General features: G+C 41.5%; 1 protein-coding gene across 2 annotated transcripts in view; it reads right to left on the bottom strand.

Annotated features, from left to right (window-relative positions):
- Positions 1-26,915, bottom strand: part of TGFBR3 (transforming growth factor beta receptor 3) — a 128,927-nt gene that overhangs the window by 67,894 nt on the left and 34,118 nt on the right. For both annotated transcript variants that reach the window (XM_064515926.1, XM_064515927.1), the window contains exon 3: positions 9,877-10,061. In XM_064515926.1, the coding sequence (XP_064371996.1) occupies positions 9,877-10,061 (185 nt within the window). The remainder of the gene's footprint in view (positions 1-9,876; positions 10,062-26,915) is intronic.

The raw sequence follows: 26,915 nt of genomic DNA, 5'->3' as shown, positions 1-26,915 counted from the left end.
GGAACTGGAGAACAAGAATTTGAATCACAGTTTATGATCAAAATCAAAACACATGTATCTGCCTGAAAGAATGTGTGAGTGTATGCGCACACATGCTCACATGCCCATGAGTAAGAGTAAGAAGAGAGGGGGAAAAAAGTCCTTCTAGTAAAGGCTGTGGCAGCAGCCCAGTTCTCTCTAGAATCCTGCAATAACAAAACAGCATCGATGGGCACACAGAGCAGAGAAAAACAAATGTCAGTAAGAGTCCAACTTCCTGCTTCCAACAAGTCATTTTAAATAACAGTCAAAAAACCCAAAAGATTGAAGCAATCATAAAAGTCACACTGACATTTTTCCTTTTGAACCCTTTAGCCTTTCGTGGCGAGCCTCGGCTTTGCTTCACGCACAGTCCCACGCAGCGTCGTAAAACTGAGAATAGGTTTCGTTTTCTGTGCCTAGCAAACCATTCCATTTCTAAAAACAGAAAATACTGAGGGTTTGCACAGCACTTTCCAAGTCGTGGGAAGTCACTGCTGCCTCTTTAAGAGTAGACGTGTACCAAGCGATGCTTCTGCAGGACACCAGGCTCTGCACAAACAGGCTCTTCTGGCCGACACATGACTTCCTCTGGCAGTTCTAGTGGGCAGAACTTGAAACGTTTGCCAAACTCAATGACCAGCAATTCCTGAGCTGACTGAAAACAACCCACAAATACTGCAGTCCAGAGCAAACAAGACAAAAAAGCCACATTAAAAAAGGCTGGATTTTATGCAAGCACAGATGCCTCAAAGTGCTCACAGAGAGAAAAGGGGGGAGAGAACTGAGAGGGCTTTTTCAGAGATGAAGGCTCAGATGGCTTTTTTTTTTTTTTTTTTTTTTTGACATGGCAATGAAGTGTCCAGTCAATGTAATTAAGGTATGTTTCATATTGCTGTATTAGTTGCACGCACATATTTCAGAAGACATTGCATCAAATCTGAGAGCGATTTGAGCAATTCACCACATGGCTTAACGGAATTACCTTCTTCTACAGCCCTTAGGCTATGGTCTAGTATTAGGAAACCTAGCATTTCATTAAAAATACATCCACACAAAGTGCTGAGTAAGGTCACTCTGCAGGTAAAAGATTGTCAGAAAATGCTCAAGAAGTATCTTCCTGCTAATTGTAATCTAGAATGCTTAAAAAGAGGCTCCAGGAAATCCTGGAAGCCCTTCGCCAGTTATTTTCTGCCCTTTTTGACTCTCAGTGGTGCAAGGTCATGGACTCTGGACAAGGCCAGCCCCCCACCCCAGACCTGGCTTAGGCTGCAGCACTTCTCTCACTTGGGTGCTTGTTGGTCTCTGCCCTTCATCCACCTACAACCAATTTACTTGTGCTTCGCTCCTGACTTAGTCTGCTACTCCAACCAGCCCAGGCATACAGTCACACCTCCCCTCCCACTGCCAGCCTGTACCTCCTAAACAGCACATCCCCATCTCCTGCAGTGTGTTTCCCTCTCCAGACCTTCACTCCTGTCTCTCAGGAGTGAACAGTATCATTCCCAAGTCACACAGGTTTCAGAAAGTAAATCCAGGAAAAAAAAGCTTCCTTAGACGGTCAGCTTCTTTGCAGTGATCACTGCTCACACTGTGCAGGGACAGCCCTAGGAATACATGGCCAGACTGCTGGCGTGGGTAAAGAGAGGTGCCTTTGCTGAAGCAGTGGGGGAGAACTCAGGAAGCCAAAACGCATGCAGTCATGGAGGAGGTACACAAGGTCAGGCAAGCTTGGAGCAGGCTAGGAGTCAAGCGAAGCCTTAGTGGCACTGACACATGCCAGCATCCCTTCCAAAAAGGAGGGAAGGGAAGAGCTGTGCAGACGAGAACAGCATAAGTATATCTGCAGCCACCTCGGTTCTCTCCACCCGCTCAAATTCTCACATCAGCCTCCGTAGCCCATTCCCCCTGTTTCGTTCCCCTCGTCTTCCCAGGCCGGGGATTCATGGGGCATGCACACTCCCCAAGAGCACCACCTCACGGAACAACAAAAACACTTCTCGTACCGCGGCTTGGCCCAGACCTCCTGGGATCCAAACCCTCACAGGGACGTGGCTTCCACACCCTCTGCCTGTCACTTCAACGCCCTGAAGAGTTTCACAGACCTTTCAAACCCTTCTAACACACCTGTGAATAGTTCTGCATAACAGACCCCAATAGTTTCTTGTAGCTTTAAGTTCTGTGCTCTCTTTTTCTCTCCCTCGCCCTTCTTTTTTTAATTCCTTCAGTAAATCCATAAAATCTACAGTCCTAAGCTATCAGACAGAAAGGGCTCTTTGGCAGGACTGCAGGGAAAAGGGAGTAACAACCAGTGGACTGCTCTGTGGTGAGACAGCTGAGCTACCAGAGGCCGCAGGCAAGCTTTGGAAAATATCCAGGATCAAAAGACACATGTGATGATGGACTACCGCTTTCAAAGCAACAAACAGTCTTACAGCACAGCAGGCAAGAGCCAGATATTCTGGACTAGGTCTGCCACAGCACCCCTCACAATTTGACCCTTTAAGATGTCATTGGCAAGGAGTATTAGTCGAAACAGTAGTCCATTTGGGCTTCCCATTAGCAACCTTCTGACATGGGCCCTTCCCCTTGCTCTTACAAGTGGCATGCAAGACAGTGAGCAAAGAGTGTGATAAAGCAGCAGCAGTCAACCTCAAGCCTGACAGAGAGGTTTGCAGGTGGTGAAGCCCACGTTCCCCTGCTACGCTGCAGGTCCTGGTGCCAGCTGTGGTTGCCTCTGCATGACTCTGTGAGCCACAGATCACCAGGGAACAAGCAAGAATACCCAGTAGCAGGGGGAAAAGTGATCCTGTCGATCTTGATGCGCTCAGCATCACAGGAGAGCTGACCTGTATGTACAAGACTGAAGTCAAGCAAGAGTTGTGAAAAATATGAAAAAATATATATAAATACTATGCACACACCCAGTCCAGTTGCTGGAGACAGTATCTTAAAACATCCACAGTGGTCCGCAAAAACATGCAGTACCAAAAAAGCCCCCCTAACCCCTCCCCACAAAACAAAAACAAGCAAAAAAAACTCCCTAAAACACAGTTCCTGCTAAGGTAGAACCAGGAAAGATCAAAGATCCCACAAAAAGCCTGACACAGCTGCGGGAGCCAGTAGGAGCAATGTCTAGCATACCTGTCACAGCAAAACTGCTAAGGTAGTCATGCACAGGAAGCATGGGGCAAGAACTTCCCAAATGCCAAAGGCGCATCCCAAACTGCCCTGGGGTCTGCGAGCTCCCAGCACCGCACTGCCGCACCGCAGGCCTCAGGGGATGTCAGACTCCAAGTGACAAAGGCGATCTTTCCTGAAAGACACCTTCTCTTGCTGTTTGATTCATCAAGTCAGACAAGCCCAGCCTAGGCATTCACCAAGCACTTTTCCCATACCGTAGTCTTCTTCCTAGGGGTTACCTTCCCACATTTGGGATGAGATCCTTTACCGCCAAGTTGTTGTTCTCAGCTGAAGTCTCAACCCAGACTTCTTCATCCCCAGACAGACTGGGCAATCATGAAGCCAGCAGCACCTCTCCTCTTGCACGCCATCTTACTACAAGTAGTTCATGCCATTCCTTGTTTAAAAACCCTGCATATGCTTGCACTGCCACTTGTAAGGCTGCTGCCATAGCTAGCTGCAGCACAGTAAAGGTGTTCAGAAACTGGAGAGGGAAAATTAGCAAAATGCCCTTGCAATGCTGAGATCCAATATTTATTTTGGCAGAGGCACAGTGCTTTGTTTTCTCTTCAAAAGCTTCTTCTGGAACAGCAACTGTTTTTCTTCAAAGCAAAAGGCCGTTGGCCTACCAGCACTACCAAACACGCGCCCAAGTGCTGCGGCGTAGGCTTCCCACTGCACCAAGCTAACGGAGCGGAGTGCAGATAGGATGCAGTCTGGCAAAACAGGCAACATGACCTTCATTTCCCAGCCCAAATTCTGTACCACATGCTCTGGTCAGCTCACCAGAAGCATGATCACAGCCCATAGCAAATTTGTACAGCCACATGATCTGGCAGTGCACAGATGCAATATTAAAGATCATGAAACTGCAACCTTACTCAACAGTTCAATCACACACAAGTAAAATAAACTGCTCATTCTGGAGCCTCTCATTTTAGTATGATGCTACTGAATAGGATAATAGTCCTTTTTTCTTTTCTTTTTCTTTTTTTTTAATATTTGGGAGAGAAGAAATGAGAATCGGATTAGTTAGAGGAGCTTGCCCATTGGTTTTTAGGCCTATGTTGCCAGGTGCTTGAAAAATTCAAATCCAACTAGCCCATCTTTCTTGTCAATCTTAGAGTTGCCAGTCAAGCTGATACCAAGGGATAAGCACTAAAAAGTCACGGTGGAAAAAGAAACTGATCTTATTTTTACTGTATCTGAGATTCTGAAGTCTTAGAAAACAAGAGGGCATTTGACTGGTACTAAAGGGAAATGTGTTTTAACAAATGCACTTTAGAGAAATAAATAAATGTAAAATGAAATAAAGCAAATGACTAGTTAACAAAAGCTTCACTAACTATAGCTGTCAAATAACAAACCTTGAATTCCTGGCCCTGCCTGCTACTGACCCAACAAGGCAAGGCCCCCGGTCGCAGCCCGCACGCAGCAGGTTGGGGTCGTTAAAGTGCAGTCCGAAAGCGACTCCTTTATCAAAGCTATATCTCAAGGTTGTCCCCAGATCTCGGGATGCCTGAGTAGGAAGCAAAATATTTTCCTTGATATAGCTTTGGTAAGGCCCTCAGGGTGTAATTTGAGTAGCCTAAATAATCTAGTTTTGAAAAAGGTAACTAAAAATCTAGAACCCAAAGCAAAGCAAGGATCACAAGCCAATTACGAGATGCAAATCATTCAGAGAGAATAAAGTTAACATGTACAACCTAACGGAAGTATGAGGAGGGGAGCGTGGTAGCTGTCCAAATATCTGAAGTCAGAAGTGGCATGGAAATAGAAAAGAGATATTTAAAATGCCAAAATAATACTTAAAACTGCTTCCCCAGAGATTTCCACACTGGGAACAGTTTTGCACTGAAGGCAATGGAATTCCTCCTCACAGTTCACGCATGCGTGTGCATCTCTGCAAGATTATCGTCCAACGGGGAAGGTGAACAGACAACTGAATAATCTCTGCTGGGAAGGTGACAAAACACCAACAAAGCACCGTTACCCAAACTCCACATGCATTTATACAAAATAACACAGAAGCTGATGTGAGCCACTGGCTAGTGTATTTGTAAGCATTTGAAACAGTTTAAAGCTTGGCACATACAGTGTTCAGGCAATTTTAAGTGCATACATCACCACATGTGCCTGTAAAGCGTGTAAGAACTAAAACATGTACAAGCACGATTCAAAACTGTACCCCCCGAAGGTATGTTAGGTTTACATCTGAAAATAGTTTAAGTTAATACACTGTGAAATACAGTAAATATGCAGAAAAAATAGACAAAATGAACCAGGATTTCACCCTCATCATCTAGATCTCTTCATAGTCCTAAAATACAAAATTATTCTGATACAGAAGAATTACCCTGAATTCAGGATGCACTGCCAAGGTCAGGATGCAGAAATACATTATCAGGGGACCTACGTTTCAGTTTCTTTTCCTGTCCTGTTTTTACAAATTATAGATGATCTTTTCAGAAAATACTTAAATACGGGACTTAAACATTTTTGCCCATCATTTTATGACTTTAAATGGATCAGCTCAAGAATGTGAGGTATTTCACTGCTAAGCGATTGTAATTAGCCAGCTTCATAGTAACTAACAGGCATTTTAACATCATGTTTGCTCTCAAAGGAGAATATACTTTTATTATGAATTCATTACCAAATTACACTATTAACAGGGAAAAGAAATTCAGTAAAATTATTCTAAACTGCGTGGTGCTCCTCAAAATTATAAAAATAAGATAAGCCCTTGATTTTCCTGCCTTCATTTCACATAACACATGTTGAACATCTGTATCAGGCATACCATCTAAAGCTACTTAGGATGAGGATGTCAATGAAAACAATAGTGAATCCATTGCCAGGAATTCTGATTCCATGTATTCATATGTATTCAATCCTAAGTATTCACATGAGATTAATTTTATATTTCCCCCCTACCTCCTTAGCTATTTCAATCATGGCTGCGTGCCTGAAGAAGCTCAGGGAAATTTAACTGACAGGTATAATAAAAGAATCCTCCATTAAGGCAAGAGTTGGTAATATACCTACTTAAGGAGTGACATTCATCTTAAAATATTTAAGTTCTCTTGTATGCATTTTTCTGGTGCACATCTATAGTTTCACAGCACTTTCACAAACAACTGTTTCTCGTAACAGCATGAGCAGTTTTATGAGCAAGCAAGCATCTCCCTTCTAAAAAATGGGAAACTGAAGCAGAGAAGCTAGCCAAAGCCAAAGAGAAAGTTATTGTAAGTGTTCGGTAGTTCCTGGCTTTCAGCTGAAACCCAGATCACTACAGAAATTCACACATGCACTCACTTCCCCCAGGAATATTTGATCAAATAAAACAAACAAAATAGGCATTGCATTTTTCATGCCAAGCTCAATATAAACACTTGTGGCTATTACATGCACTTGTGTTCTATTTCCTATGATAAAGCATGGCCAATATGAATTGTGATAAAAGACACTTCTATGAAATACCTGAAAACCATTGGCACTTTTAGTGTCCTTTCTCAAAGAAAATGTCTTCACAGTCTCAACAAATGAGATGTTCACCTCCACTAATGAAGTGAAATAGAAATAAACTCCTTGAGAACCACATACATGATGCGGCATTTCATGATATGACCCTACACTTACTAGATTTCAGCCTTAACCTGAGAGCAATAAATCAGTGGTTTAGTTTTGCAAAGGCTGTCACAAATATATAATCCTGCACACTTCCAGTCCAGATATTAATGCCAGCTTACAGTGAAGAAAAAAAACAACACCCAAGCCTTATTAATCTTTGTAGAAAAATCTGCACGTAATTATAGGAAGAATACATGCCCATGTCATGCCTCCCCCCCGCACCAGCCACCCCTCCTATCTTTAAATTTGAGAATGCTTGTTGTCTGTATATTCCACACAAATGTCAAAGCAAGTTAAATTAATGCACATATAGATGTTGCATATTTATGAGAACCAGGATAACTGCACAAGTATGTTTAATGCATGAGCCCTCCAAGGAATTTGCTATGGGAAGTTTACACTCCTCCCAGCAAGCAAGGAATGTGTAATTTAGCAGCATCTAGTACAGGGCAGGTTAAAAACAAAACAAAACCTGACCTCCTCTTCTGCCCCAAAGCAAGCCCTCGTTTAAAGATTTTCAGATCTTGTACTCCTTGTCATCAGAACGTCAGCCAGCCCAAGACACATGTAATTTATTTTAAACATACTTTAAATGCTGCAAATTTTAGCTAATGTACTGTCAAACAAAAATACTATTTTTATTCTGGAGTATACTGGAAATATTGTATGATAAACAGATCTCTACCTTTGCTATCAGCATTTGCAGGCAACAGGAAATACCACAACTAGTAAATCAAGCTAATTTAACTTGAGGTGATGGGTACATTTTATGTTAATACAAAAGGGCACTTAGAGTTGATTTTTACAATAATGGAAAAGATAACATTTGCTCTGCTTTGTTTTCAGACTCTTATCCTATAAGTAAAATCTGCTCTGTCCAAGTTGTTTACACTCTTCTGCTGTATGCTGTCGCCAGCAAGCCTGTCTCTAGCTTCCTGCTCATTTTCAGAGCAGTCATCTCCAAGGGCTGGGACTGGGAAATGGCTGGGAGGTGGGATAAGGAGGCTAGGAGCTACAGCTAGCAAAATACAGTCTATGTCTACATTTTGGCATACAACGGAAGTACACAGAAAAGACAGATTGGGACAAATCGCTTTCTTAACATAAGCAAGTTAGATGAGGCACAAGAGGCTTTCTGCTAGACAGCAACTATTTTTATTTAAAGCCAAATATTTGAATCTTCCATCATTCTGTTCGGATGAGGAGACAGTGGTGGCACAGTCTGCAGCCTTGCACACATGCGACTCCAGCTCATGTTGTGCGCGCACAACAACTGCAGAAACAGGACCGTTAAGCAAGCAGTGTTAGGAGCATCAGAAGAGAGTGAAACTTGGCTTTATGTGAATTTGAGCTGGGCATTTGATTCATTTTGGCCTCTCTGGAGGTACAAACTCCAACTGTAGCTTGCTTCCTCCCCTCCTCAGACATCCTTTGGTAACTAAGTTGCTGCAAGCTCGCACTACAGCATGTCCTCAGCGAGGGCACTGTAGGGTTTCTGTTCCCTGCTCTTCTGCCTGTTTTCACAAAACTTGTAACTACCTTTGGAAACCTACCCCTCATATCAAATTTGTCTCAGACTTGGCAATGGATTTAAAAGTTCCTGGGGGATGAGAGAGGCACCCTCTCTCCCTCATCCCCCCCCCCACACACACACACACAATCACAGAAGCCTGTTTAGTTTTCATAGGAAGCTAAATTACTGAAAAAAGGAAGAACAGATTCTAATTACAATGTGGTTTTCATGCCCAGAGAACTGGCTGTACCTAAGTTTTTTTCAGGCATTCACAGTGCAGCCATCAGGCTGATAACCCAATGCCTTGCAAACTCTAAGAATGACATTAAAAAGTTCCTCATTCCAAGCACCACAAAGAAGTAAGTGTAATTTTTTTATTCATTCCGTGACAGTTAAACTGAAGTAGATCTGACATTTTTGATTAAGGGCAGCCAATGACATGCCTACTGAAAACATAATAAATAACCTTTTCATCACACACTGGACTTTTCAGACAGTGTAAATACTGAAAACGTATGCAACAGCTGAAGTTCCACAGATGCATACAATACACATTCAGCTGAACACACCACAAACCCAACAAGGCTGCTATTGAAGTCAATGGAAAGTCTTCCATTATGGCCACGAGTAACTGCCTGTATTTAAAGCATAACAAAAGACTCCACTTAGAAGTTCTTTCAACACAGATTTAGACCCTCTGTTTCTAAGCTTCATCCTGCTGGATCATCCTCATTGTTCTCTCATTACAAATTCTGCTAATTGTGTACACACACATTGCTCTCACAGGAAGCAGCGCTGAGGATTCTTTTTGTGTAATACTGTAAGCACAAGGACTAAGCAACTCAGCTGTCCTGACATGCAATGTTTTCTTTTCACTTCGGCTCCCTGTTTTGCTGTGTTTTCAGAGTAAACAACAATACCATACAAGTCAACATCAAAAAATTTTCTTCTTGCGCTGTTGCTTTCGGAGCAACTGAAGTTCCCACCGATCCCTCTGAGTGCAATGCACATAAATAAGTAATTGGACTGTGCTTATGAACTACCACAGTCAGCAACACTTACTTTCTGTACTGCATTCCCCCATCAGTGAAGAATTAAGGACATATTACAGAGGTAAAAGAATCTGAACTTAAATGTTTGTTTATAGTGGTCATGGCAGGGATCCAAAGGTATTCATGTTAATTTACAACACATTTAGGTAAATGATCTGGCTTTGAAGACAGCCTATTCTGTAAAGGCCTCTTGTAGATCTAAATCTGTTTCTTATTTCCTTCGCCCACCCCGCCACCTCACAGCATACTTCGTGGTTGTGAAAGGTGACGGAGAGAATGACTGGGTATGGAAATGGTTTACTCCTATGACATGCAAAGCATGGATGAACAGTACCCAATGCGAACTGCACATGCTGCTTTGTAGTCTTTCTGTTCACAGTTCAGAAGTAACTTTATTCAGCAAATTAATGTAGAACAATCCCATTTGCAGGCACACTTGTAGTCAGGGATCTGGAACAAAAGCAATTTCCCCTTTACCTCTCTTTCATGATGGCCAAGACCCTCCTCCGGATTTCTGAGATTGAGGATGTGCACCTCTTGTGGCAGGCCTGTCGTGCCTCGGCTTGCACAGCCAGATAGGACTGTAAAGCTCTCCAATAAGGCATGGACTGGGTGTGAATTATTAACAGGCGATAAGACACATTCACTCCTAGGCACAGGACCTGCAGAGGAAGTCACAGATACCCATCATTTAGTGAAAAAAAAAAATATATATATATATATATATTAATTACACCTGTCAAACAATAATCACCTTTTGGTCACAAAAATCAATGAGAACACAGAGACTTCATGCTCATTATCCACATTATGAGGAAGTTTACTTCTATCCCCTTTTAAGCTTTCCTGTATGTGCTAGATCATTAATTCACTTCTCTCTGAAAGTCTTAATTAAAAGCATGTACTCCAAAATTGATGCAGCCTTGCCTTTACCAGGGAAGAAGTGAAGGATTAAAAAAGATACCCCAAAGGAAAAAGAACAGAGCAGTGATGGCGGTGGGAGAAATTGGTTATTCTTAGACATGGCTTATTTATGTCAAACATTGTTATCTCCAAACACTGAAAAAATGCAATCATGTATACATAACAATGAAAAGTTAATCTCTAGTATAAAGTAATTACATCAGGAAGGATTTGGGAGAGTTGGATTTGTTGCTTTTGAAGCAGTGCAGATATACAGAGAACATCGTTCAAATACACTGCACCAAACAGCAGACATTTATCACATGATAAAATGAAATGTTTGTTTACCGAGTCTATTTTGCGTCTGACAGCAATTATCTACACTGATAACAGATATCTAGTCCAAAACAGAGTGTACGCCCTTTCAAATAATCACCACAGCATGATGTAGTGCCATACTCTTATGCAGTATGTGAGACTGATGCGATACAGCAAGATAGCACAAAAGCTGAAGCATATGAAGCAGTTTACATTTAAACTATATCTCAGGAAACTAAAGCAAGGCAAATATTTATGAAAAGCAGCCCTGCTTTTCCAAAATGGTTCAAACCCACTCCTGACAGCAACAGATACAGTATGTTTTTGATTCAGAAGGTCACAGGAGAAAGGCAGTTGACTTAACCCCTATTTGCACCAAAGTCAGTCAGACAAGTGTTAGACTCGGATGAACTCCTGGGCAGGTCAGAAGCAGCAGCATATAAAAGATGGACACAATCTAGAAATATGATTTTTATGGTTAGTATACATTTGCAATTAAAAGGAAAATGCTTTTCTTGAAAAGAGTTAAAAATGAAAGAAAATCCTGAAATGCTCAAATAGCAGAGCTCTGTCAGATTTTATAAGGTTTGCATCCAACTGCTGTAGCACTAGAGATCATTTCACTTGGGTATGTGTATATTTAATTATCGTATTAGCACTGACCTACACTTTGCTGGTTAAAAGGACAGTTCACTCAACACAGAGTTAGCAACTGGCCATTTAGAAGTCAGAAAGCCCATGCTAAAACAGACTTTATCTGGAAAAAGCAAAGCCACTGAGAACAGTTAGATTTTCACAGTGCCTTAGGTCATGCATGCCTTGTCCTGTGGAAGGGGCCGCTCCTGAAACCCACCGGTGCGTAGTACGTATCCTGCCAACTCCCACAGAACAGAAATATTTGTTAAAAGCGATGCTCGAGGCATAAATTACACATGCCTGCGCTTGGAGTACAGCGGATAAACAAGCACCTCGCTCTCTGTTGAGGAGTTTGGTAGTAGCACTGAACACCAGCTTGGGAGATTTGGGGTTTATTTACTTTTTTATTTTAGAATACAGATATAAAATAAGACTGCCCAAGCAGCGATACTCAATTTGATTAAAAACAATTATTTTTTTTTAAATGTTGCCCTGAAATGTTGCCTGTAATAGCCTCCCACACAGCACTGCAAGCGCACATTAGGAGTGCCCCTCTGCAAGGCAGTCTGCTCTCTTTGCAAAATGAAAATATTCATCAGCAGCGGCAGCTCACATCCTGGACAGCCGTACGCAGCCCAGCTTATCTGCGCGAGGAAGGGCAGACCGGGGCATGCCCACTCCGCCGCGCTCCCTCCGGGCTGGCCGCGGGCCAGGCCTCCTGCAGGAGCCGTGCGGCCGCCGTGGCAGCGAGCCCGCGTGCCTGCACCCGTCCTAACAGGGCTCGCTGGCTTCGGCCCACGATTACGCCAGTGCAGCTACACGACTGCCAGATGGGGCTGGCTCGCACCCAGCCGGCCGGGGGCACAGCGCGTCGCGCGCCCCACCACGCCGGTGCGCGGCCCGACCTCCCCTCGGGCCTTCCTCCGAGGAGCCACGCTCCCGCACGGCGCCCTTGCGCGCGTGCTTCAGACGCCGCTTTTCTTTGATTCATTGAGACCCCTGTCAGCCCTGCGCACCTTTTCCTGCCAAACAGAGCCTTTCCCAGCCACTCAACGTAAGAAACCAACATTTTGGGGCAGGGGGGAGGGAGAAGGGGAGTTATTTCTTTTGGGAGAGTTGCTTTCATTGCAGCGTAGAGCTCGGCCTCACCACTGATTGAGATAACAGTCCTTAATACTTGAACCAAAGATCAGACAGTTACGGGAAGTTATTTCCACTGTATTCAAACTACATATGCTGTAAGATTACCCACACGTAAGGATATATGGTGGGGTAAATTACAGAGAGGCTTGCTCTAGATATTGCATTTCTCTTGAGTTTTTGCACAGATGCTTGTGTAGGTATGATCCGGGTCTGTGTTACCCTTCCTAGGAACTCTCAAGAGTTTCAGGAACATTATTTCTCTTAAAGGTGCTTGCAGTACCAAACAGGAGTCTTAGTGCACTGAAATTTGCATATTTGCCCAACCACTAAATGGAGCTTTAGTGCCACAAGGAGCACTAGAGCTAGTGCCAAATGAAAGAAAAACTTGCTTCAATATCACAAGGTCCACTGAGATTCAGTACATGACACAAGCCAGGTCTTTCTGCCACCTCCTCTCTGTTTAGGCTCCATTTTATTCTACATAGCTTCTTACACTACCCACATCCCAGCTCTGTCTGAGCTGTTCGCTAAACATTCATTAGCGGTATTTCTTGCCAGCACTACTCACTGCACCCACAGCTCTTGCCCCACCGGGGACTGCCAGGTGCCACTCTGAGGGACTCGCACTCCAGCCAGGGCACCAGGAGCTCTCCTCCTTCCAGACTGACGGCTCTTGCCTCCTTGGCTCCCTCGCAGACTCACCCCGCTGTTTATTTTCCTCCCCTCCTGCCTCCTCCTCCTGACTAGAAAGCTAGTTACTTCCCCTAGGTAGTTTATATCCTACAAAATGTGCATTTATGACTTTGAAAAAACAAATAGAAAACCCTTTCTACAACACCACTAATCAGATTATCACCTCAGCACAGCCTGCTCATATCCGAAAGCCGACGTGAAACCACAGTGTCATCCTGCCTGGGCTGTACCGTGCTGCTGCTCTGCCACGCGCAAGCGCCAGGACCTGCCTCTCCAGCCGCCCGTCGCAGGCCCACGGCCTGCTCTTGCCAACTTCACCTGCCTCAGCCACGCTGGCATCCTGCCCAAATTCAGTGTGATCGCTGCCTCGCATCCAGTCCACTCATCCACCTACACACCAGTACAGGTGCTCTCTTGCTCCTCGTCCCTATCAAACTAGCACTCAAAGAATCAAAAAGTGCAGCTCACAGATCTTCGGCCTCCGGTTTATGTATCCTGGTGTGGTTTCAAGCCTTTGGAATGCAGTCTTTTCTCTGCCGAAAACATAAATACACACACACAGCCACTATTTGGCTTTTGCTCAGCTATCACTGCTTTGGACTATGTATTCATTTAATCTTGCCAGCAAATCCTGGATCTTACTGCAATTAAGTACTAATTGCTTAATGCCTGCAAAGCCTTTTGAAGATGGAAAACAGGTTAGGTATGTAACAACCATTAATATATGCTCTTAAATATTCATGTTTCATGATGGCAAATTTTTAGAGAATTTAGAATTTCAGAGAACAGTTTAGTATTAAACTGTTTTCCTCTTCCAGTTAATAGGAATATTTTTAAAGAAGTCTTAATGCAGATCCAGCCTTGTTTGATACAAACATCTGGAACATATTCAGTACAATTTCAGCATTCTCATTTCCCATGCTGCTAATAGGTAACGTGTGTTCTGTTGTAATAGAGCAGTAGAAACAGGGGAGACGGGAAGCGGTAGAATACCACAATCCAAGACCACTCACAAATAAGATGATTTTATTCAAATAATGTAGGCTAATATACTTTCTGATATATTCCATGGGGATTCCTACAGTGCTGTCAACTGAAAAGTGTGACCATCTCCTGCAAATTGTCTGAATCCGCACCGTGGGTTCCACAGCGCGTTAGCACGGCTCCCAGATGCCATGCAAGAGGCTATAAACCCCACCAAGGGGATATAACACTCTTTAGGAGGACAGGTTTATTCCAGTCATTTTTTGAATGAGGGAATGACACAAATCTTGTCATTTTACATAATAAACATAAAAATATTTAAAATCCAGACTTGAGAAACACTAGGGATCTCTGTACTGTCAGGTATGAAGTAATATAAATTACTCTATTAGCACTGCAGATCCTCCTAGAATTCATTACTCCAACACTAGAAAAGCAAGTCTTAGGGGCTAACTATCAAAGCAGAGATTTTCTGATTTGGAAATGACAGGCTGTCACAAAAGTTCTTTTGGAAAAGGTTAATTTAAGGCCATTTCTTTCTAAATTAACCAGTGACAATCATGGCTGTAAGTAGAAAAAAAGAGACAGGACCCCCAAACCTAACATGGTATGACAACAGGGTTTTTACAAAACAAGAGGAGGAGAAGCCATTTTCTTGTGAACTGAAACCTTAAGTTTCATTCCTGAGCACTTAAGCAGACTTAGAAAAACTTCTTCTTACAACCTGCATCACAAGTGTGTGGGCAAAGGGCTGCTACCCTATAGGGAGGAACTGTTATTGCCTGTTTAACCTCCTTCACATCAAGGGTTTCCCATTGAAGGAAGCATTTATACCAAAAAGACTATGCCCAAAGATACAGACAAGTAACAATCTACAGAGAAAAGTTCTGCCTGTCATTCAAAGAGAAAATATAAATCATTCTTACTTATTTAGTATGGGCCATTCTGTAACAACAACTACTAAATTCCTTCCTTTGCTCTCCTTCACAAAAGACCACTTGGGAGGCCAAATCCCTGTTATTCAAATATTCAGGTGGATACCAGAGGAGTTCCTGCATCATTAACACAGAGAGCACCTCTGGCTACAGATGACCATGACCAAAGCGCTTCACAGTCCTGAGGCAGAAGGACTTAGGTAAGACATCCCTACTCAGGACCAGTCATTCTGGCAAGCAGCCTTAAGACCTGTGAGAGAGAAAAAGACAAGACGAGATCACAGCAAATATCACAGCTGCTTTGTGATGACAGGTAGCGGCACAGAGGAAACTGCAGTGTTTTCCATCGTGGAAGTGAAGAAAGAAGCCTTTCCACCACTGTCACCAGCACCAAGGAGCTGGACTATCCAAGGCTTTTTCTGGATTACGTGATTTTCGTCCATGAATAAATGTGACCTCCACAAGTAAAACATATAGGAGAGAAGGAAGATGTTTAAAGGGAGATTTGTCCATTGGATGTTTGTACTAGCAAGTAGGAGAACCAAGGTAAAAGACTACTGTCTGGAGTGTGTTTTATGCTATATTTGTGTAAATCTACTGCTGATTTACTGTTGTGTCTTCCAGACTACTTGGATAGGTAAGGGAACAGGGCATTATGGTTTTCTTGTTCTATACAACTTGCAGCAGCAATTCTAATGAAACATAGCTCACATACATTCAAATTGAAATTACTGCTTACTCAGGAAGTGTATTTTACTTTTCCTGGGTTTCTTAAGCACCAACATTCACTAATTAGCCTTAGGAAAAACCCCTAGATATCTAACCTCAGCCCTTTTGGATACTACCAATACACAGCAGAAAATACTTCATTTCATAACAAATCGGCCTCTCTGATTTATCCTGGGAAGCTGTAGCTTTTGGAGATTTTTGCTTGTAAACAAAGTTATACACAGGTAACTTAAAGAAACTTCAGTAAATGGGTAAACAGGCAAGAAAAAGAAAAGAGAAGAAACAGGAAGAAAGTGATAAGGAATATGTAACAGTAAGAGTAAAGAGTGTAAATATAATCTAAACTCTTCCTCTATCACCTCCCACACAACCTCAAATCTTCTCTTGAGAATCCAGCATCACTGTGTTTCTATACCACAAGCACATGTGTTCAGGAGTGAGGAACCACTAACAAAACTCACCATTACCCCCGAAAGCTTTCGGTGAAACTAGGAGAATACATTATATCTAAGGAACAATTCACTAATAGCAAGTTGAGAAGAATTCCAGCACTAATACAACTATGATTTCCCATCTCGACAAATGAGATCTCTTTGAAGATTTGAGCAAAAACTGACAATAGAAATGGCAATGTTTCCCCTGCCTTATATTCTGAATCCCCTTACAAGGCCTTTACCCTCAGCCGCCTGAGAGGTAAAAATGAAAGGAACTAACATAAGATTTACACCAAGAGTTACTGTTTTCAACGTAGTAAGTGAAGCAACAGGAGGGACAACAGGAGGATAGTGATGACAACTGCTGAAAGGAAGAAATGAAATTACAGCATTAGCTCACTGAACGTACTTATACATTTTAGATTGCAAACTACATAGAACTGCAATTATACTTAATTTTAATGCTATATATTACTAATTATACTAGATGAGGCATATCTATGCTGACTTTAATAATAATTACAAATGCTCACATTAATCTTTCATTCCCAAAGAGATGGGGAAGAGATGGACAACTGCGAGATTTTTACAGATTCAGCGATAACACAAAATGATACCACTGCTGATCTGCTGTGGTTTGGATAAGGAGGAAGAAAGCCGACAAGAAAGATTTTAGTGTTTTCGAATATCACTTTTCTGCTTTAGTACAGTCAGACATTCACTGGCATAACAGACGCTAGGCTTTTTCTGATTGAAAAAAGTCATTACAGGATACTTCAATACTATTTAAGAAAAAATATATTTTAAAGTATTTTCTTTCAGTTAGTCTTTAGTTACATTGTGCAGATAAAAATTTAACCTTAGGTTACAGGAAACTAGCAATTGCAATAGGATATACTCATTTTTGCAAAAAAAGCTCTTATATTTTAGAAGGCTAGTGAGAAAGGCTAGTGCCTATGTCTATTTTAATTTACTGATTGCATTTGCCAGTCAAAATTAACATCACTAGTATAAAAGTGACCAAAAAGTACTATATTTGAAAATCCCATCTTTAGAACTTTGCCATTTTCATAATACATCACAAACACTTATCTATTTATTTTACTATTGCTACTACAAATTAAGTCTTGCAAGCTTTTCCTTGTGCAACTATAGATTGTGTGGAAACACAGTAGATATCTCCCTTGAATAGGGCTACTCTCATATCCCAGGACCCAGGAATTCCCTAGGAAAAGTTTTTTCAAACTTTTTATAATCTTAGATTTTCCACATTTGTTGAATACTCAGATGAGAGTTCATTCAAACACTGCACCATAAACATTAGCTAGCATCAATGAATATAGACCAGATTCTACTTTAGCTGAAGTCAACAGCAAAACACTTGTGAACTTCTCCAGAAGCAGAACTGAAACTGAGTGAAGGCCTTCATTCATTTGTGAAAGCCTTCAAATACATTCAAGGACTTTAAGTTACTGGCTTCATTTTTTTTTTAAGCAGAAAAGGACAGAAGCAAAAATACTAAAGGGGGGGAGACAGAAAATCAAATGGAAGCACACACACACACGAAAAAAAGAAGACGACAGAAGCATCATATTGGAAAAACTAACTCACTATAGCTAGATAGGCTTCCCTTTGTACCCTTAACTTTCTGGAAGTTTTTTACTGCCACTTCTAGCACAGGATTCTTATCAGCAGGAAAAGTGTATTTTTCTTGTTGGTACTTTTGACCAAATGAGCGCAGAGGCAAGGGAGAGAGCTTTAAAGTTACAGGAGGAAAGATTCTTGCATACAGATTAATTCTGGCTATTTTGAATATAAAAAAACCTACCTCAAAATGGATTAGTAGAGGGTCCCAAAATATCTCAGACTCCACATATATCTACTTAAGTTTAATAGCTCACTCATTTCAACTGAGAAGAAGAAAAATATATCTCCAAGACATATTCATCACAGATACCAAGATTTACTCGTGGAAGAAGTTAAAACATTCAAGCTAAATTAATTAAGAACATGTGCTCATGCAAAAATACATCAGAGGTTCCCCATTCCAATATTCAAAGCCCGCTAATCAGCAGCCTCACTGTGTGACACACCATCCCTTCTTTCTTTCCCTCTTTCCCCAAGAGAAAAACCCTATCTTCTGGAACCATGTATTAGGCTGCATACCTCACCTTCACATCAGTTTTTAGTACTAATGCTCCATGCAACCAGGCCCTCACTGTATGTGCTCGCAGTCCACAATTATCACCCCCAATTAACTCCCATTCCACTATAATCAACTCTGTCCAGGCATATCCCACATACTGACCAAACCATTCTGCTGCTTCGGTATATCAGAACATCAGATTAAGTTTACCTTAATCTGCAACGTATTTTGATGCTTTTTTTTTTTTTTTTTTTTTTTTTTTGCAGTCTTTCTAGATACTCTCTGTTATACACAGCAAAGCCTACTTAGCATCTCCCACCTGCCCATTTCAGAATTATTCAGATCTACAGACGCTGTGTCCCATACCCTTTTTGGGCTGTGGTTATGTGCGGTATGAATGCCTGTAGCTGGTCGTTCCTTCTCAGCAGAAGGATCTTCTATGCCTCTCTGGAGAGTGTCTTGCAAAATAGCTATTCCCACTACTCCTAGCCACTGGTAAAAATATGAGGCTTATCTCATCTGTCGCAGCAGAGGTGATCTGACATCATGTGTTGCCTGCACATATCTCATTTTTCCCTTGAGGGGAAAAAATGCAAATCGCATTTTAAAAGCGGAAATATTTTCTTTTGCTTTCTTAAAAACAAGCACCTACCATTTTTTTCCCTTTACCAGGACGCAAAATTGATGAAAGTTAAATTATAAGTTGTATGATTGAGACATTTCAGTTTTAACTTGGAAAAGTTAATAATCAGACTAAATTCATCTTCTGTTGCAATGCATTGCTGTTTACAAGGGACACTAAATTATACTGAAAGTATCCATTTTATGAAAACAGTTAATGACAAAGTAATTTATTATGCAGCAAAACTCAATGCAATATCCGAGTAAGCAAGGCAGGACTAGTCAATGTCAGTCACAGTCAGTTTCTCATTGAGTAAAATACACTCCAGTTGTTTTGACACCTATTAAACTAATTAAACAAAAAAGGCAATGAATGAAAAAACCGGTTTGGTTTAACATCTGCTGAGCACAATTTTATGACATTATTAGGCATGAGGCATAATCTTAGAAAACAAACATCTGTACCTGGAAAACAAAGAAGTCTTTCAAAACAGATGTAGTGTATCCCTCTGCAAAAGAACTACATTTTATGTAACCTCTGCTGCACTTATTTATGACCAAAAGTACTGTCAGAGCTCTAACCTCTTTTCTTAGAGTTTTGCAGCAACATGCTGCTTACAGGCACTTTTCTCCAGTATTTTTCCATGCCTAAAGTGTGTGCACTCATGTGCACACACTGCCTCCCTCCCTCTTCCAGCCCTTCTCCCAAGTGAGTGTTTGGAAAACACTCCACCAACACAAGACCATCTTTTTGCCTGTATAAACAGAACAGCATGAATGTGTTGGCTTTTACTTAAATAATCCCAGAAAGCACAACTTTTCTTTTCCATGTCAATGACCTGAGACAAAGTAGTCAACCAGTGTTTCAGAAAGGGTTGCTGAGTTTTTCCCCTTGTTATCCTCAAATAGTGGAAAAGACACAAGTTTCCAGCAACTGGTCTAAAACTCAAATGTAGCCGATCCTCTTGCATAAGTCTCAGCTCCCGTGGAGTACCTATCCTTTTTTAAACAATATCCAACCTTAAACAGATTCGGTGCTCTACCCCAGAAGTGGCTGCATTTCAGAAATGCCTGAATTTAATCACAGACATGTATCAAGACTGTAAAAGATCTGGAATTCTTCCAGCTAACAAGCAGTACCTAAAACACAAGTAATGGGTATACCTTAACAGCCTTCATGGAAGAACCAAATTTAATGTCCAGCTTTCATCATTGTTAATGGATCAAGTTGTCTTCAGAACCATGACTGTACAAAGGGGAAGAAATGAGCAAACAGAACTATTTCTAACATTCTTTGCTCATTATTCCAAGCAACATTTAAGCTTTTTGTTGTGAAAGTCTCTTTTCCCCAGAGATAGCCCATAAATTGTCTCAGATTTATCCCTCTTTACTGTAGAAAGAATAGGAAGTTGCATGGAAACAATGAATGGAAGTGCACTTTTTATCAGACAACGGCAGGAAGCGTTCTGCTTCGTTTACATTAGAACTCCATATTGGGGCCAAAAGGGGGGAAAAAACTATAAAAAATTAAATGCCTGCTTAAAGCAAAAATAACTTACGGATTTCAAATCCATTGTATTTTTAATAAATCGGTATTAAAACTCCTCAAACCATCCTACCCACGCTACTGCCGTTATTTTACCGCTGAAAGAGAGTCATAATAAACTTTTGGTAAATTAAAGATAACACAGAAGGAAATTCCAGACTGTATAAAATCAGTTTCTTGAGGAAAAGAGAGAGAACCTTAATTTGCTTTCACGATCAGCTGCACAGGAACTCGTATACCAGCAAACAGCATGCATACAAACACACATGTAAGCAAAGACCAGATCTCAGCATCTTTGCTTATCTCATAGAGAACCTTATTCTGAGACTATCTTAGCAAAACATTCCCTATTTAAATTGCAAATGTATACCTCAGTCCTCTGTATACTCCTGAAAGTGCTGATACAAGTTCTAATAATAATGATTGCCTAAAGGGCAATACCATATAGTAAAAAGAGTTTATATTCAAAGTCTTATCTGATGGCTAATGAGAGTAACTTCAAGGAGATCACAGAAGATGAAAGGTCTCTCATGTTAACCAACTCAGGGTATACACCAACCACAGATTTGGTAGCTACTTTTGCAATTCAGTAATATTTTATAGTTACTGCTACTGAAACTGCTAAGCAGAGAGATATTTAACAAACAGCTCCAAAGTGTTACAGTCTTATGGGCTTTTACAAATCATTAATAGATCTTGCTATAATTCACGGCATTTGCATCATTTTGTGATAGGCCATCTAAACTCCAAGACAAAAGTATAACCATACAAGTTTTCCTTTTATGTGCCTGCTCAGCTTCACTGGCACTTGTCATTCGCTACACCTAAACACAAAGGGCTCTTCTTTCAATAAAATATCTTGCTTTTATCCCTGTCAATTGGATTATTGCCAGGTCACTCCTTGGTCTTCAGAGACGAGATCATGAATTTTGGATGTTGGCACATATGGACATGTGTACATCTGCAGAGAGATTATTTCTTTTCAGACACATCTTTTCAGCCGCCATAGGGATGAAGAGTATGTGACAGTGCAGCTTTCAGCTCAACAGCAACTTGTGTACAATTTTCTCCGGTTTTAACTCCACTACCTGGAGGCATACGAGAGACTTGCTGTTCATGCCTAATCCATTTCCTTTTCTGAAGGACAAGCTAGCGGTCACGATCTCCACTCTTTGGCCAGGACTGAAGTGTGCTGACACTGCTCTGAATCCCAGGAGAGCAGCTGGAGGGAATTTTGTTTTTCTTATTCCTTGGTCTCATTTGTCAGGAGCCCTTCTGTGCTGACATATAGGTGCTTCTCTCCAGCGGGAAACTTTATAAGCCCTCCCCTCCCCAACCAGCTAACAATTAAGAACCATCACTTTATACTAAAAAAGGAAACATTTTACTTAGTGCTGAATGTCAGGAAGATCTGATAAACATGCCTGCAGCTATGGAGACAGAACGAGAGTAGCGGGCTCCAAAACGCAACTGATTCTTACTCCTCTAGCCAGAAACGGACAACTGCGTCTGCCTTTCCTATGTCCTAAGGTGCAGATAGACTGAAAAAGCTTATCAATCAATGAGCACCTTTGTAAAATGAAGAAACCTTGCTGTTTCTCAGGTTCCTAGTTGCATTTGGCAACTGCTTGCCTCAGAAGCCCACTGCCGATAAAAATACATGGAGAATCTGTTCTTACATTATTCAGTGCCACCAAGTGCGGATACAGTAGGTCTTGAACAGGCTTGTGGGAAGACGGACCATAACTGAAAGAGTACCAGTACTTTTCTAATTAAAAATAACAAGATTACAAGTTCAGCTGAAGGCTGAATTCCTGTAACTGACCCTTTAAGGATGAGTTCAGTGTCATTAAATGTCTCGCTGCACAAACCTTGAAAACTGATCTGCATCAAAAGCTTAAGCAAAACAAATCCTCCCCTCCTTGTAATAACGTTTCAGAGTTGTCTTGAAAAAAAAGACGGCAAAAATTACTGTTCTTCCCCACCACTCACTCAGTTATGACAGAGGCTGACCACAGTTAGTTAAGGTTAGCAAAGAAATCGATTGTAGAACATGCCGTGCTTCAGTTTTTCTCTTCAGATTTGTGAATTCAGTTTTATTTCCTGGTTTCTTTTTATATAAGAAGGACTCTGTGCCTACATTTGTTTAAGGCTCTGTGCCTAAAGGAGAGTAGGAAATAAGAGATCCACCCCAGTGCTGAGGGCTGCTTATCAAGTCCTGGCTCTGTCCTGAACTTGCAGACAGCATCACACTGGAGGGGGAACACAGTACCCATGCCCTCCTATTTGAAAGTCAAAAGACTAAATACTGGCAAATGTTTTTCCAAGTTCCACAGACACTTCAGACACCAGCTGGCCAGACTGAGTCAGTGCCATTTTATTCTGGCAGAAAGAGTTCAAGCCACAGTTGAGTCTCCAACAAAGGCTACAATCGTAACAGAGCAACAGTCCTAAAACCGGTCCACCAGTCACTGATGGCTCAGAAGCTTATATAAGTGGTCTATGTAATTGTATTTTCTCCATACCATTTTTAATTAAAGTTTGATGGTTAAGGTGCATGGTGGTCTTTGCAAAATTCTGCGGGTTGACTTCTCAGTATTCCAAAAACCTTGGAAACCAGCCCACTGGGGCATGCAGCTAGATATTGCTGCAGAAGATGAACAAAACCCCTCACACTTCTGAGTAGTAATGAACAGAAGTCAATCCAAACAGCCTTCAGTTATCAATGGCAGTATGAGAACCATTTTACAAAGTAAACAAAAAGGTACAGTATTTTGTGAATTCTACATACGTTTGTGTTAAATGAAGGGATAGGAATTAGCATAACGTCTAGCAGGCCATGAAAAGCCTCAACACAGGCTTTTACATCATACCTTCCATAAAACGGTTGAAAAATAACTTGAACAAAAAAAATTGACTCAGCTACATTCACAAAACGATCATGCAAAGTCACTTTTTATTCTGGCTCAAAATTTACTCTCAATTTCTCTTAAAGCCATAGTACACCAAAATCCAAAAATACAGGGAAAATTTAGAGCAAAGTAATTTCATGAAGACACATTCTAGACTGAGGTGAACACCTGACCCAATTTGTGCTTTTGGAAATATATATCTTCATTATTTCCATATCTGCCAGTTATTCCTCAAAAATCTCTCTCATAGTGGCAACTTTGTTTAAAATAATAAAAAAACTTCCACCACCTTAACTTTCAAGTCCCATAGTAAAGATATACATTATACTATAAATCCCATGCAGATCTGATTAACTTAAGCTAAATAATAAGCTTAAATAATGTGTTAATACAGATCTGCTGGCATCTGACTATGTTTTTGTAAACAGAGTATCAAAGAACATCTTGTAGAACAAGATGAAAAAAGAAGAGTTTTCTAACATGCTACAATCCTTAAAACATGATTTAAAGTGCTTATTACCATCAATGATATTCAATTCCCTGCTGCATGACAAGGTCAGCTACAAAATGACTTTAACCCTCAAAACAGGCAAATAATTGCAAAAGTGAAAAGCAAGGCTTATTGAAATTTGCAGCTGCATTTTCTGTTTAAAACAGAAGCATCATTAAAGCTAAGATACAAGTTGTCTTTAAGTTACCATAGTAATAGCCCTTACACATGCAGTTTACTATTGTGAGCTAATCCCAGTAGACATCATTTAAAACCATCTGACCACAATCAGTGTTGGCCCATGTAGTCCAGCAAAATCACGAACACTCCAAAAGTCAGCAACCGGCAAGGATTATTTTCAATTTGAAAGCTAATTTTACTAGAAGGATCCCAGAAATACAGTCTGGCTTTGGCTCAATGTATTCAAAAGTAGGCAAGACAGCAAACATAAGAAGTGCTCTTAGATGGCTGTCCCTCACACAACCTTAATAGTGGAAAATAGTGAATTCAGTTTTTGCATGTGCTCTGTAATTATAATCTCTCTCCTTTATATCTGCTGTGCTACTCTCAACTTGTTCTTGAGATTCAAAAATTCTAGATCTGCCTTTGAGGTGAACAATCAGGAGACAGCCACTAGACTAAGCCTCCAGAAACATCAATGTTTGTTCAGGCCCAAGATATGAGAGCCCTTACCCATGGCTTTGGGGACAGCATGGGTAGACAAGGGGGAAAGTGCAGCAGCTCAGCTCTGCGCCCGGGTGAAGCCAGAGACTAAGGCAGCAGCTGGGTCCTGTGACTTGGCACACAGACATTACTTGAACCTTGCTAGGAAACACAAGCCCAGGTGCAGGACAGCCTCCACAAACCAGACAAGCTGGCTGGCGCATGACAGATGCTGAACCTGGTGTCTCGGGGCACGGCAAGGGAGAAAGGCTCTGTGCTTTATGCGCACAGCATGCGGCTCTAACTGCACAAGACTGCAGCGGGGGACTTGAAGGAGCGAGTTCATGGGAGGGCAGATTTGACAGATCTATACATACACTGCTAATTCTGTAGGAAGGGGAATGAAAAAACCACTGAAACCTAGCACTGCAGGTTTACGAGACAAGATGAATCATCCAACATCTCACTACAGCCAAAACCAGCGTGCCTCATTCCCTCCACCTCTCTTGTCCTTCCCATCAACACTTCCCAGCTACCTCATGCCTGTTTTGACACCCATGAGACCCACTTTCCCCAGGAGCTGATTCAACTCACTAACATGACAGGAAACCAACCCAGCAATAAAGAGACTAGGTAGGTTTCCACTGGGCTTTAGTGCACTGAATGAGAAGAAGAAAGGCTTGAAGAGCACCAGGGCTGGCTCCCTCCAGGGCAGGGGGTTAACCTGTACCGCTGGGCGGGAAAAAACAAGACCTGACCCTCTTTGGGCAGCAGGGAGCTGTTAGACTTGAGTGCGCTCATGAAACCACAGCCCAAATGCGAAATGACCTTCCTAGAAAGAGATTTTGTTTATTTTAGAAAAGCTGCTGACTGCGCAGATACATTTTCCTCCTAGTCCATGACCAGCGCAACAGTGACACAAAACACCAGTTTCAAAGCCCCCCCCCGCCCCCGGCATTTTCACTTTGCAGTTTCAGCTGACCACATAATACACCGCCTGCCTACCACATCTCACACATATACTTCCTTCACATCCCTTCGTTTTTGCAAATACACTATTTATTCAATACCTTTACACATGTATCATGGACACTTTGGGATACAGCCAGGAATTCATTTGGGGAAAAAAGATGAAGTGGTTGAGTTCTGCAGTTACAGGCACATACACATCTGGGCCAAGGTAGTATTGTGGCCTCTGTGTACACAGGGCAGGGCCCCTCAGCTTTAACTCTATTTTCCTGCCCTTGAGATCAATTTGCTCAAGATTAACGCATACATCTGTTGAAAACAGCATCTGATATAAATGGAGATAGTTTTATGACACTCCTAGTCCCTTGCAAATGTGAGTGAATACAATAAGCACAGCTTAGCAATTACCTTGATTACTAAATAGGCTTCATGCAATACATCAGTAAGTTCCGTGTTAATATATATGCTCCATAGCCATTTGGCCAATACATTGACTAAAATTTAGCAGAAATGAGAGCAATCACACTTAAGTCATATAAAGGGATTTGTTCCACTTTTGAAGAGCACATAGGAGACTGTTGTTTCAAAGCATTAAAACTTTTCCTGAAGTGATTTCATTTACTTTCCTCAGAGTTACCAAACTCACCATTTACAATAGCAAGACGTTGTAGTCATGACACAAGGCGTCTTAGAATCGCTTACAACCAGCTTTCCTGTAAGCCCACTATTAATACCTCAGAAAAAGGCAAGGCTGGGGCTACCGTCCTATTAAGTGATACACTGCGGCACATTTCAGGACATCCCTTCCCTTCGTTTTCTGTGTTAAGCTCCTGGAAACTGAAGGGACATGAGTTTACAGCTATGTTGCAAGCATCGTCTTAGATGCAGCAGCATTGGACCTGAGGTGGGAGAAATCTGCTGTTTGGATGGTTTTAATGGTTTATTAAAAGCATATACTGTAGCCTCCATTCATTTACATACTGAGGAATCCTATGGTGCAGTCCTTCAGATACCATAAAGTTACTTATTCTAGTTGAATTAGGCTAATGTTTTATGTCCAGATAGACTCGTTTTTCAAGGAGGCTGAAGGAACTGTCAAATGCTTTTGTGTGATTAGGTCTCAGTCACTCTTAGTTCTACTTCCAGCTTTTGGGGAGAAAATAGGCTTATACACCATATATATACACCATACACAAACCTGAGAATCAAAAAGTCTGAATTATCAAAAAACAATTCAAATCCATTTCCATTACTGGCTTTTATTGTACAGGATGAATACACAGTTTTTTTGCCTCACAGGAGGGAAAAGCCTTTTATGGGAGGGAAAGCACCTTGAATTCAGACCAGCACTAAAACCATGTAATCATGAACAGCAGAGAGTCTTTAGCCATAAA

This window comes from Dromaius novaehollandiae, chromosome 8, assembly GCF_036370855.1.
Source record: "Dromaius novaehollandiae isolate bDroNov1 chromosome 8, bDroNov1.hap1, whole genome shotgun sequence".
In the NCBI taxonomy this organism is placed as follows: Eukaryota; Metazoa; Chordata; class Aves; order Casuariiformes; family Dromaiidae; genus Dromaius; species Dromaius novaehollandiae.
The sequence above is the reverse complement of the archived record's forward strand: the minus strand, read 5'-3'. Positions and strand labels throughout refer to the sequence as shown.